The sequence below is a fragment of the Rhamphochromis longiceps genome, linkage group LG23, assembly GCF_057381845.1.
Source record: "Rhamphochromis longiceps isolate RC_006_pf linkage group LG23, R_longiceps_female_GT1.1, whole genome shotgun sequence".
In the NCBI taxonomy this organism is placed as follows: domain Eukaryota; kingdom Metazoa; phylum Chordata; class Actinopteri; order Cichliformes; family Cichlidae; genus Rhamphochromis; species Rhamphochromis longiceps.
In genome coordinates, this window is record NC_140578.1 from 33678030 (window position 1) to 33691068 (window position 13039).

General features: G+C 39.2%; 2 protein-coding genes across 3 annotated transcripts in view; one reads left to right on the top strand and one right to left on the bottom strand.

The window, feature by feature from the left end:
* Positions 1 to 276: 276 nt before the first annotated feature.
* On the bottom strand, positions 277 to 7041 carry poglut1 (protein O-glucosyltransferase 1). Of its 2 annotated transcripts, none has more exons than XM_085399086.1 (11): positions 6916 to 7041; positions 5741 to 5831; positions 5407 to 5550; positions 5155 to 5290; positions 4931 to 5052; positions 4382 to 4441; positions 4136 to 4235; positions 3886 to 3944; positions 3351 to 3518; positions 2293 to 2349; positions 277 to 2199 (listed from the first exon to the last, which is right to left on the bottom strand). In XM_085399086.1, exons 1-11 carry the CDS (start codon positions 6986 to 6988, stop codon positions 2043 to 2045), a joined length of 1167 nt encoding a protein of 388 aa, XP_085255212.1. In that variant the 5' UTR covers positions 6989 to 7041; the 3' UTR covers positions 277 to 2042. The 2 variants fall into 2 exon arrangements, with proteins under 2 accessions (XP_085255212.1, XP_085255213.1); XM_085399087.1 differs by lacking the exon at positions 6916 to 7041 and adding an exon at positions 6760 to 6804.
* A 693-nt stretch (positions 7042 to 7734) lies between these two features.
* The window catches only part of LOC146642429 (calsequestrin-2-like), a 6885-nt gene continuing 1580 nt past the window's right edge, over positions 7735 to 13039 (top strand). The window contains exons 1-5 of the mRNA XM_085398143.1: positions 7735 to 7977; positions 10340 to 10424; positions 10534 to 10634; positions 12079 to 12187; positions 12876 to 12949. Of these exons, the coding sequence (XP_085254269.1) occupies positions 7735 to 7977; positions 10340 to 10424; positions 10534 to 10634; positions 12079 to 12187; positions 12876 to 12949 (612 nt within the window). The remainder of the gene's footprint in view (positions 7978 to 10339; positions 10425 to 10533; positions 10635 to 12078; positions 12188 to 12875; positions 12950 to 13039) is intronic.

The following is a 13039-nucleotide window of genomic DNA, read 5'->3' on the forward strand; positions in this document are numbered from 1 at the left end:
GTCCAATTCAAGTCCCAAGTCATTGGTGTAAAAGTCCAAGTCAAGTCACAAGTCTTAGAACATTTTTTCAAGTCAAGTCTAAAGTCATAAAATTAATGACTCGAGTCTGACTCGAGTCCAAGTCATGTGACTCGAGTCCACACCTCTGTTATATAGTTATTTAGTTAAGGGGTAAAACCTTAACTAAATACAGCGGGCACACGTGAATATTATATATACATACATACATGTACAGCAAGAGACAAAAACAAAGACAAAAGCGTGACAAAGACAGTGTTAAAAAGTTTTAACCAGTTTATTGAGATAAAAACAAACACTATGACCAGACACATCATCTCAGCTTCTTTTTTTCCTCAAATAACCGAATACTACAACATATTCAACATGATCATGTATCAGTTACATCATCTATAATGTCTTGATTTCAAGGCAGCTTTATCAGAAATGGTAAACAAAGTGGTTACTCTGAATATTATTGCTCACTGCTGGCACTTTGTGTAAAAGAAAGTGTCCTTCTATCTATGTTCTAAAATCGATGGCGGTGAAATGTAGACTGATATAGCTAATGATTTGCATTCCGGTTATCATGAAACTTAGTAAAAGTCTAGAGTTTTTCCAGTTGCCCAGTAGAGGGCAGTGTAACAAAACTTATCTTTAGCAAAGCTTTGCAATCAACTTCACTGGTGGCAAAGAAGAAACTCTACTACCACATGATCCTCAGACGTTCATCTTACCAGTTTTAGCCACTACTTTAATGTCTGGTAGGTGGACTACACATTATTTTCTGTACTAAACTGTACTAAACATAGATTCATTTAATATCAAACTATTTGTTGTTCATTAAATTGTTCCAACATGGTAAACCTGGTATCCTTAACTACCACTTGATAATTACACATCTTTTGTAAATATCTGAACACCTGTCGTCCATTTCCATTACAGCTTTCAATGACTTAAAGACAGGAATGCATTATATTTCCATTATGATCCTTTCCTGGAGAATTAAAGTTTTAGTTTCAATAAAAACAACTGTCAGACCAATCTAGGAGCCCATCAGTAGGAGTAATTGCTCTTTTGCTCTCTACATGGACAAGTTACCTGCATGCAACCAAAGCTTGCTCAAAACCCAGATCTACAACTGGACAACAAAACACAAACCAGAAAGCTTCTAGTACCAAAATTCTTGCCTCTCGCCTACAGAGTCTAAATATTCACATGTAATCTAGTTATAAAAGTTACTCCCAAACTGATATCCACCAACAATCCCTTGGATTTTCCTTTACATATACCCTTTACATTATGATTTCCACTAACCTTGATAATGTCACTATAATATAATCAAAATAACAATCACAGCTATAACTTTTTGACAAATAAAAATAAACTGATGTATAAAATAATGGATTGCCTCTTTAGTGGCTTAAAACATGCGTTATAGTTACGCACTTGTGCTGGTTAGATGGATAACAGGCGCAAAAACAGTCGTCACATCTGGAAGTACTGAACTCATCAAACCAGAGTGATCAGTAAGGACTTTGGCACATAAGCCCCCTAGTGGCACCTGAAGATTCTTGCATTGCATTCTTGTGAAAGATTCTTTCACAAGAATGCATTGATTGAGGGATCCTTAGTGTACTCTTGCAAATGCTGGCTCTTTTAGAGAGACGTGTCAGTCACGTGATCTGATGGAAGAATGTACACCACAGAGAAACAGTGTGCACACTTTCCCCCTCTTTCAAAAGATACTGATAGAATCTTGTGGGCACAGATTAATTACTGGCAGCATCTACAGTCAGCTGCTTGTACAGCTGTGTAATCTAAGCCCACTAACTGGTGGACATGTGGGTCATTGTGTGGTCCACACTGGTCTCAAACACTGTAATAAACACAAATATATGAAGACAGCGTTAAAGCGTCAGACTTCAGATCAGTAAATAAAACCAGAATACTAACAACATGACACAGTGCTGCTTGAAAAGAAACCGTACGCCCTGGTTCAGTTACAGTCAGAATCTTCACAGTCTGGTCCCACACAGTCTGTCTTACAGCTCTGTTTTGCTGGCTCGGTGGACTATCTGGTTGTAGCTGTTCTTTCTTTGGGGTTTGTAGGTGAGAAGCTGGCTGAACATGGTCAGAAGTCTTTCCCAGTAGCAGGAAACATCTTCCATTTGCAGGTGGTTGAGGATGAATTCCTTCCCCCTGTAGAGAGGTTGGGAAGCAGAAAAGTCACGTGATGCTGGGAGAAGGTTATCGCAGCTACTCCTGCTCAATCATGAAGTTCTGATCTCTCACCTTGTAGCCATTTCCTGCGCGATGGCATCGTTCTCTTTAACAAACTGGAGCAGCTCCCTGAGGACACAGAGTGCAGACACATTTATATTTGCAAATTCTTCCTTACTTGGCAAATAGTACTCCTGGGCGTGCATAGAATAGAGATATTTCAAAATAAAACATGAAATAAAATAACAAATAGAGTTTGAGAGCTCACTTTAAAATCCCCATCCAGCCTTCTTGTCAAGCTCTCTGGTTTGCTACAAGCTATTAGTTGTTTCACCAGCTTGTTGGCATTTATCCAAACGCTTTGGCTTGAAATATACAGTCAGCGTATCGCTATATGTTCACGGATGCAATTAAAATGTGTAAATTTGCACATTTACCTATATAACAAATTATTATTGTGTGTCATCAGGTTTAAATTGTCAAAGCTGGTTGTAAATACGTTCCTTTGTTCTATAAAAGGAATATAAAAGGCCTCACATTTTTAAATTGGACAACAGACAGAAGGCTACACACACACTGTATAAAGACTCTTTTTTTCCTCCATCCACGAACACAAGCTGCCATCTTCTTTTCTAAACCAAAGGGACGTCTTAACAAATACATTTAAACAACAAAACTAACGATGCACACACAGACTTCATCCACACGTCTGAGGACTAGAGATGTCACGATACCACTTTTTTATGTCCGATACCGATATCATAAATTTGGATATCTGCCGATATGAATCCGATATAGTGTATTTTTAATCAATAAAACTGTTTTTTTAATATCTTGCTGCATTTTGTATAAGTTCATACTGAAGTTTAAAAAAAAACAAAAAAACACTAAAGCTATACCACAGCCACAGCCGCTCTATCACGTGACGCATACTGCTCGACGTGCTAAGGTTATGAGCTGAGTTACGCCGTGTTGCAAGTTTTGTGAGGTGCTTTCGTGATATTTAATGGATCGGATTACATTTTTTATTTCTCTCCGATATCCGATCCAGTAATTTAGGTCAGTATCAGACCGATACCGATAGTAATATCGGATCAGTCCATCTCTACTGAGGACACAAGCTGACCTACCTGAGATCCGACAGATCCTGCCTGACTGGGATGTAGTGGACCCAGGGCTTGAGCTGAGGGTAAAAGAATTCCTGCCATTCGTCTCCCACGTGAAACACCAAGGAGCCGCACAGGAAGAGATGTTTGAAGCGAAAACTTGCTGCTACACCACGGAAGTTGAACAAATACCTGCAGGAAATTGGAAAGAAGTCATCCGTTAGACTGCATGGCACAACAAAGCTGCTGTAAACTCAGCTATAAGACATGTCTTTATAAATGCTACTTTTGGCTGTTCTCATGCCACGAGGGTGTCGCCACAGCACCTGCAGCTCAATCCTTCTGTTTGCAATAAGCAGCCAATCAGAAGGAAGGTGGTTTAAAGAATTGGAGCTAAAAAGCCTTGTTTCAGACAGGTCTGCCTTTCATTTTATCCTCTAAGGCCCAGGATTTCAGGAGGATCATTCTGATTTGTAGATCACACAGAGCTGGGAAAGAGTATAATGGTTCCTCTTTAAATATGAATGAAATACAGGCAAAGTCAAGAGAATGAGCTCACTTGTATTTGCAGTGATCTACCAGGGGAATTTCCTTGGCAGGGGGTCTCCCAAGAGTATCCTAAAACGCAGCAAATACAAAAAAAGTCATTTAAAGTCAGTCTGATGGATTCCACTGTAAAAGTGACTAATATGTCCTATAACAATGAAATGATCGTATATAAGCAGGATCAATTTAAAAAGAATCTTACTGATTTCAGATTATTGCAAAAGTCTGTGAGCTCAGTGTGGTGTGGTGTCAGTGTGATTGACCTTCTCAGACTTCCAGGCTTGGTTCTTTGTATATTCTGCATCTACCAGCTCTGGAGCTTCTCTGGACAGAAGGATGAGAGGGTCGCGCTCAGGGCTGGTTCTACCAAAGAAAGAGCACAGTCCAGAAGACATGATTTAGGGTCCTACAGCTAGCTACACATATGATGTAAATGTATATGAAAAGAAAAAGAATAAAAAGAATTTCCATAGAGAGTTACACAAAGTGAACATCTTCACAACACTGACCTGGAACCTCTGAAAAATCCTTTAGACTCTTTCTTCTTCCATGGCCACTGTGCTGCAGAGCTAAAACACAACACATTATTAGCAGTAGTACTATTAGAAATGTTGTACGTTAAAATCAACATTTTTTATTTAATATAGAAAAGAGTGAAGATATTCTTTTAATAAGGATATGAAAAGGGACCACCTAAATGAATTCAAAGTATGGAGAACAACAGGAACAGCTCATGATCCGAGCCATACCACATCATTGTCAAACACGGTGGGAACATTGTGATGTCATCAGTATGGCTACCAGTGGAACACCAGTGTTCATTGATGGGACTGCTGACAGAAGCAGCAGGATTCCTCCAAATGCTGGAATATTATTATATTTAAGATTATGGTAGTTTGTCCAATTCACTTTGAGCTTCAAAAAATGCAGGACTGTGTATAAAAGTGACCGCAATTTCTAAATTACATTTCTAATTTCTTCAGTGCACATAATTGGACAATGGTCCAAACTGTATGTTCACTAGTCAGCTCCTCCCCTCACTAAAGTGCAAACCTTACTTTTTAAGGTCATCCCGCATCAGATCCCATCTTCCCAGTCCGGTGGGGTAAATGGGCCACACAGCAGGTCCGCCTTCCCAAAATGTCCATGCTGGGTACATGATGTCGTTGTAGTCTGAGGTCTACTTAAAAAACAAACATCCACATTTCAAGAACACTTACTGCACTTAATAATAGTAATAACACATCCATGTGTACCTCAAAAACACTGCCCACATTCTGACCTTACTGAAAGAGAAGACTGGCAGGGTTGGCTGCACCCAGTGGGGGACTTGAGGGTAGTCTCTCACATTTACAACCATCTCTAAGTCAGGCAGCTTGTCAATCACCTCCAGTATGAAGTGCTCCACCCCACTGCACCTGAAAACAGGGAAGTGGCCCACATCATGTCATCGATACAACTACCTGATGTTCAGACAAGTAACAATGACTTGTATCTGATCAATTTCTAAAAATCACACCAGGTCCTGCTTTACCTAGCAGGGAACATGCAGTTTTGCTCCCTGTACAGCTTGTGTCCAATGATCTGGTAGTGGGTTCCCACTCCTCTCTGAACCGTAGCAGCCATGACATCCTGTGAAATCCCCCCTTTAAAGGTCTGCAAGTCATGCTGTAGGACACTGAGACAGACGGCAAAGTTCATATTATGCTTTAACTTACACAATGGGAATGAAGCAGTAAACATGCATGTGATCAGTATGTCAGATACTATACGTAGATCTGACACTTATTTCATAATAAAGAGGTTTCTAACAGAATGATCTTTTGCCTGGATTCAGTTCATATGCAAGAAAGATAAAGTGCACCAACCTTAGGTGGCAGCTACAGTTGACAGGTTCACATGGAGTGTACCCTTTAACAGTATCCGATATCCTTTCTTTAACTTTCTTCCACTGGTTGCCTGAAACATCACATATAAATGGAGATTTTGCTATTTTGTATCACATTTAATAGAGTCAAAATCATTCAGTAGGTCACAAAAGAGCCCAGCATCTAAAAAGAACTGCAGGCCTCACTTGACTCAGTTAAAGTCAGTGTTCTTGATTCAACGGGAAGAAAGCGAGTGGGCAGAAATGGCTCATTGCTGTAATTGATGGAACCATAAATTCTGCTCTCTACCAAAAGATCCTGAGTGACAATGTCTGGCTGAAGCACACCTATGCAGCAGGACAATGATCCAGTACACACCAGGAAGCAGGAAGTGTTGTTTGCCAGTCTGCCAACAAAGGAAATATTTAGGGAAGAACAGACGTGTTATTTTTAATGTATTGTATCTAACCAGATTCGCAGCTGCCTGTATGCCCTTTTTGTTTTCAGTCCCTTTTACTAATAACAGTTCAGATGTTCATTATTAATTTTAAAAAAATCTACAACACAGATGTGTGTGATATTAAATTTGAAGAAACTTTGAAATATGAGTGGACACCTCGATTGTGCTGTTAAAGTTTGTAGCATATTACAATCTTAGGCTTTATAAGGGCTTTACAAGGGCTTTATAAGGGGCTGAGAGCTTACTTTTGAGCTTCCCTTTGCTTAAGCCAGAGCATTTGCGCAATCCGTTAAGAGTCAACACACGTCGATGGAGTCTAAAGAACAAGGGAAAACCTACACGCGCGGCTGTTTCGCAGTTTGCAAGTCTCTAATTTACATAGAATCAATGTATTTGTGTAGGTTAGGTTTTTTTAGAGCAAGCAGACCATACAGGTTAACAGCACTTCAAGTAACTCCTGCACGAAAACACTCTGTCATGTAATGGCTCGACTATAAATTATCGTACTGAATGTGAGTGTGAGAGAAAGAGCAAACTCTTACCCATCATTCATACCAACCTAAAAGTTAGCTGCTGGGCTAGTTAGCTAACACCGGTGAATTGATGGTTGCCTATAGCACCAGAAGTCATCTTAAAGAGCGACGGACAAATAAAAGCTCACTAGTTCTTTTTTTATAACAAATTCAAAAGGCGTAGGTGTTTAAAAATAGATTACCTGAAGCACCGGCCAAACACGCGTGAAAAACTTGCACTACTATTAAAATCCTCCACAACCAAAACCACTCCATTTCCCCTCTATCCTCCAGCTTTGTCTGACGAGGAGAATCTGCGCCGTTGTTATCTGCGGTCCGCTACTTCTGGCTGGGTTACAGTCATTACGGTAATGCTCGCAGTGAAATTCATTTGTTCGTTACCGTAAAGCTTAAAACACTGAGGGATTGTTGGTCTCAAATCTTCAGTTTAATAGATAGATAGATAGATAGATAGATAGATAGATAGATAGATAGATAGATAGATAGATAGATAGATAGATAGATAGATAGATAGATAGATAGATATTAGAAAGTTATTTACAACATAAGGCATGATTTTCAAACGTACAAACACTGCCACATAGGTAATGACGTTACTGATTTAGTGGTTGATAAAATCACGAGTTTATTTCAAGGGCATGAACAGCATCCTCATGAATTATTATCCGTCAAATGTGCTCAATATAATGAGTTTCTCCATCACAGAGAGAAAAGGAGGAGGAAAGAGACCCTCCTGAGATTTGGGCAGTAAGTGACAGAGAGAGGAAGAGACAGAAGACAGGTGGAGAGGGAGAGCTATCAAAAGAGGGCAATAAAAAGAAGCAGGGGGTCCAGTGAAATATTAGACAGAGTATTTCAGATTTGCTGGAGATATAATAGAGATCAAATCTGTGGATGAATTGCAGATCTCATTCATAGCCAATTTCTTCAAGTTTGGTCTTGAGAGGATCTTGGATTTTTATTTTTTATTTTTTTGCAAACACATCCACACCTGAACAAAAATGCAACACATGTGGCTCTCTCTTCTATCTGGCCTCTGCCTTAACCTGGTTTTCCTTTGCAGTGCCGAGGAAGGTCTAGAGTTCCCCAATTTTGACGGGAAAGACAGGGTGATGGACATCAATGAGCGCAACTACAAAAAGGCTCTGAAGAGATATGACCTGCTGTGCCTGTTCTACCACGAACCTCTGCCGGCCAACAAGGGTCTTCAGAAGAGGTTCCAGATGACAGAGCTGGTGCTGGAGGTGAGAAACTGGTTGAGGTTGGGTATGTGTCACAGACTGCAGGGCAAGTGGCTCGGTGATGATATTCATTGTGTGTTATAAAATGGAGTTAACTGTGAAAGGAAAGTGAGAAATGTGGAAGTATAATGATGTAATCTACTTTTTTATAGAGTTTTTTTTTTCACATTTTGATAAGCATTAAACAGAAAGGCTAACTCATGTGGTTCAGGCGTTAATGCTCCATAAAGAATTCTTTCTGATGATGAATTATAACATAAAGTGCCTTCTCTGCTTGAAAAATTAGATTTGGGAGAAGCAGTTATTAGGATTGCTGATTCGTTTTGTGTTTATTGACCAGTTGATCAACAGTTGCTTTGTGGTAAAAAATCACATTTCCAGAAGCCTTAGCAGTACTTAGCATTCTAACATACTAAACATATTGCCTATGAGGATGATGGTATTCGTATTTAGGCCAAAGACCAATATAGAGCCTCACACATTAGCTCTGTAGCTTTAGACCACATTGGATAGGCAAAAAAATATATCCCAAGGTGAATGTTAATCCCTGTTAACCCTATTCCTGACTCTAAGGGGGTCACTAGCGATCTGCTGGATGTTACTATCATGAAGCTTCATAAACAATGAACTGGTTTTGAAAACTCTTTGCAAAATCCATTGCTCCTGAGTTTTTCAGGTTTGCAAATACCTGGAAGCTATGGGAAATGTATCACCACTGATCAAAGAAGACATGAGGAAATGAGAGATGGATCTGTTGTGGCATACCGGATGCTGAGCTATAGCTCAAATCCCTGCAGATTACATTCTGCCATGCAAAGTAATCACTGATACTTTCCGTTCTAGGAGAAATCAGACAGCGACTGCCCCATGTTTCCTCTGTCTTCTTGAAGTATAGACTCTCTCCTTAGACTGGATCTATGTTTTACCTGTGCACACTCTTAACTGGCAAGCAGTCCTTTTAATCCCATTTTGTGCTCTCCGCTGTGGTTTACATATATCCAGGGATTGTTTCTAGGTCATTTTGTTAATTATAGCTTGTTCCCAATTCTCTTTACTACCTTCCTTTGAACTAGAAATCAGAAGATTTGCTCTCACACTCCTTTCCTTCTCATCTTGGAGGCATTTTTTATTTGTTAGTATTCACCTTTGGCAACATTTTCAGTTTCACATTTCTGTCATGTTTCGTGCACTCTTGGAAAGCAGAAATACACAAAGTAAACCCCCTCCTCAGTGGTTTTCTAAATCTGTTATCCTTCCTCAACAACTGCAAGCTGAAAGGCAAGCAGTCCTGACTCACAGCTTCCTCCTAACAAGAAAACTCCACAGGGGGCTCTCAGTACACAGACATCTTGGTAATGAAAAGATGTATTGACGAAGACGGCTGCAGCTGTGGATGTCGGCTCAAGTACACAGCATAGAAGTCAGAGCTAAATCAAAGCAATGAGGGTGTTCACACCAGTGTTTCTTATCTCAAGGTTTACTTACCAGGTGGTTTTAGTCCACACATGTCCACACTGTACAGTTTTATTTAAAAGTCAAATAAAAAGTCACCAACTATTATTTAATTTACCAGCTATGCTCTTGCGTCTTGCTCCCAGTTGCCAACACTGGTGTTTTATTGCACCTATTTCAGTGTTGAAGCCCCTAAACTGACCAAAAGCCTCCCACCAAGAGGAAGTACTTTCTGGCTACTTGGACAACAATATCCTGAAGGTCACTATGAAACTTGACCCAGATTTGTACTTAATATTGACCTAAACCATAATCTTTTCCTAACCTAAATAACAAGGTTTAAATCTCAATCTGCTGCTGTTAGTATGGCTGAGGGTGTCACATGTGTTTGTTTGTATATGCATAACTCCTTACCAATCACGATGGTGACCTCTGTGATTTTAGAAAAGAGACAACATTTAGAACACGATGAAGAGATTTCAGAACATGAGGTATTTTGCCATTACTGGATAGGACAGTGCAGAAAGTAGACAGGAAGCTGGAGAGAAAGTGAGGGGGATGACATACAGGAAACCGTCTGGGACAGACGAGTAGGCCGGGGTTTGACGAGCTGCTCAACCAGGTGAGCTATAGCAGCACTCTCAAGTCAGAATGTGGCAGGTGAGTTTGAAGATGAGGATGAGACAATCAGCTTCAAAACAATGGTCCATCCTGTATGACTGCCAACTTGTTGCAACAAGGCCCGACACAAAGAGTGAACATTAAATCTCATTTTTAACGTTTCATCCTAGATGCCATTCAGAAAATCATCCTGATTAGGTGATGTTCCTGATCTAGGTTTTTTTTAAAGTGTGTTTTATAGAGTATTTTAATAGAGTCACAATACTGAATGAGTTGTTGTTCTTGAACACAGCTTACAGCTCAAGTCCTGGAGAACAAAGACATCGGTTTTGGAATGGTGGACTCCCAGAAGGATGTCAAAGTGGCCAAGAAACTGGGTATGTACTGCATCTGTGTTGCTCTTGGCTTATCCACTCCTATGGGTTTCTTATACCATTTTACTAGTAATGTATTGTTTTGAAAGTGTTGGATCTGTTGTCTAAATAGGACTGGAGGAGGTGGGCAGCTTGTACGTGTTCAAGGACGACCGTGTGATTGAGTTTGACGGGGAGCTCTCAGCAGACACTCTGGTGGAGTTCCTGTTGGATGTGAGTAGTAAAATCTGATGCTTTTCAGACGGCAGTTACATTACCCACAAAAACAATCAGTCTTAGCCTCGTTAATTAGTTGAATCCCTAACATATCACAACTGCAACATCAATAAGCTCTTCAACAACACACACATTTTAGTAACCGTCATCTGTACCTCATATAAAAAAATGCACTGTAAACTAAGTTATCAGAAAAGTTAAGGCAGCGACACAACTGCTACAGGTCCCTTTTGATTAGAGTTAAATCTCATATACTTTTGATGATCTAACTGATTTTTCATTCACATTTCCCACAGGCTAAGATAAATTACCATAATATTAAAAGTAATGAGTTAATATAAAACTCCCTTTTACTCAACATTGTTGGAGTTCTTTTTGTAAACATAAGAAGGTTCTGCCTTACTTTTGTTGTGCAAAAGTTTAGTGGAGACAGATTAAAGTTTGCAGAACTCACTAAGAAGCCTGTGCCATCTACTCAGGCTAAGCAATAGCTTAACAAGCCCCTTCACTCATGGCATCACAGCTTCTATCTATCTAATATGGATCAAATATCTATTACGCACAATTAGGTCGACGCACTAATAATTTTGCCAAATAATAGCATCTTAGTCAAATCTATAAGCTCTGGAATCCTAGAGCTTTTTCTTCTAATATCATAGCATCCACTCAGTAAGCTGTATTATTAAAAGACAAGTGCGAGCTAGAGCTGACTAATAGATTTCCTTTGGTTTTTGCTTTTACTGCTCTTCCTGCAGGTTTTTTTTTTACTCTCTTTATTACTGCATGTGCAATATTCTCTACATTAATTCAGTCCTATTGACTATCAGCACATGCACACATTCACATTTAAACAATGCAACTGACGACAGAGAAATGTTACCTTTAAGAGGTGATTACTACCTCAAAATAGTGCAATTTGTTAAAAAACAAGAACTCCAATTTAAAAATATGAAAACTATTTTTAATTAATTTGAGCATTTCAGTTTACACGGCATATTGCACAAGATATGTATTTTAAAAGAACAGTGAATAGGGCCTTAATTGGGCCCCTGCTTCCTGATACATTTACTTCATTTTTATCTAAACTACACACTTTAAAGTTTTTAGGACTGCATCATGCACAAGTTCAGCATTATTGCTTTGCATTGATTATTGACTGACATGTATATACCTTCCAAGGTAGGTTTAGCGCAACAGTTACTTTTAGGTAACAGTACCCTGTATTTCAACTCTGTTAGGTGGATTATATTACCATGGCATGAGCCAAGCTAGCTGTTTGCTATCTTCAGTGCTAATGCTAAGCTAATCAAAGCGGCATGTAATTATGAGTCCACATTAAACAAAAGTGCATGAGACTGGAACTGATCCAACTATACCAAACTGATTAAGTTACCTAAGTAATGACTAACATGTTTTCCTTCTGTGTTATACTGCTCCTTAGGTGTTGGAGGACCCAGTAGAGATGATCAATAATGCCATGGAGGTGCGAGCCTTTGAGAGGATGGAGGAAGACATCCGCCTCATTGGTTATTTCAAAGGAGAAGATTCATGTTAGTTTAGCATCAAACTCATATGTCAATATAATAATAACAACAATAATAATAATGGATTGTATTTATATAGCACTTTTCGAGACCCTGGAAGCGCTTTACAATTCTACTATTCATTCACTCTCTCTTTCAGTGTACCATAAAGTTGTTTTATTGTGCTTCAGACATGTTAATGGACTATAGAGGTTGATGGAGATATATTTCGTATAGCCTTACTGGCTGCTAAATGAAAACCTGATTCTAGACTTTGCTAGTCTCACTCAGTCTCATGACAGCCTTTAAATAGCTTCTGGCTCCTCGTCTAATAGGTCAAACTGCAATTATAGTTCTTCTCACAAAAAAAGGAGAAAAAGTGAGGCAGGGAAGATACTATCTGGCCAATACGACGGTGGCACAAATTTTCATTATGAAGCCTATTTCTGTCCAGATATAGGTCGGTCCCTGGCGGTGACCTTGTTGGGAAGAGAACTAGGATCGTGTTACAAGTTTATAAAACTGTATTAAGGGAAAGTTGGTTACTGGGATGAAGATACCAGAATCTGATGAGAAATTGAATGAAAAAGCCTTTCACTTCTTGCCTTTCTCATCACACCATCACTATAGAATGTCACTGCTGAACTTCAGCTTTTGTTCTTGTCAATCTCTCTCAAATTTATTTCCAGCTCTCATTTTTGTTTTTGTTTTTTAGATTTCAAGGCTTTCCAGGAAGCCTCAGAGCGGTTTCAGCCTTACATCAAGTTTTTTGCTACATTTGATAAATCTGTAAGTCTTAACAGAAAATATACTACACTGTACTTTGTTTTACAGTAACATGCACCATAATTACTTAAAACACACTAACCATAATAAATT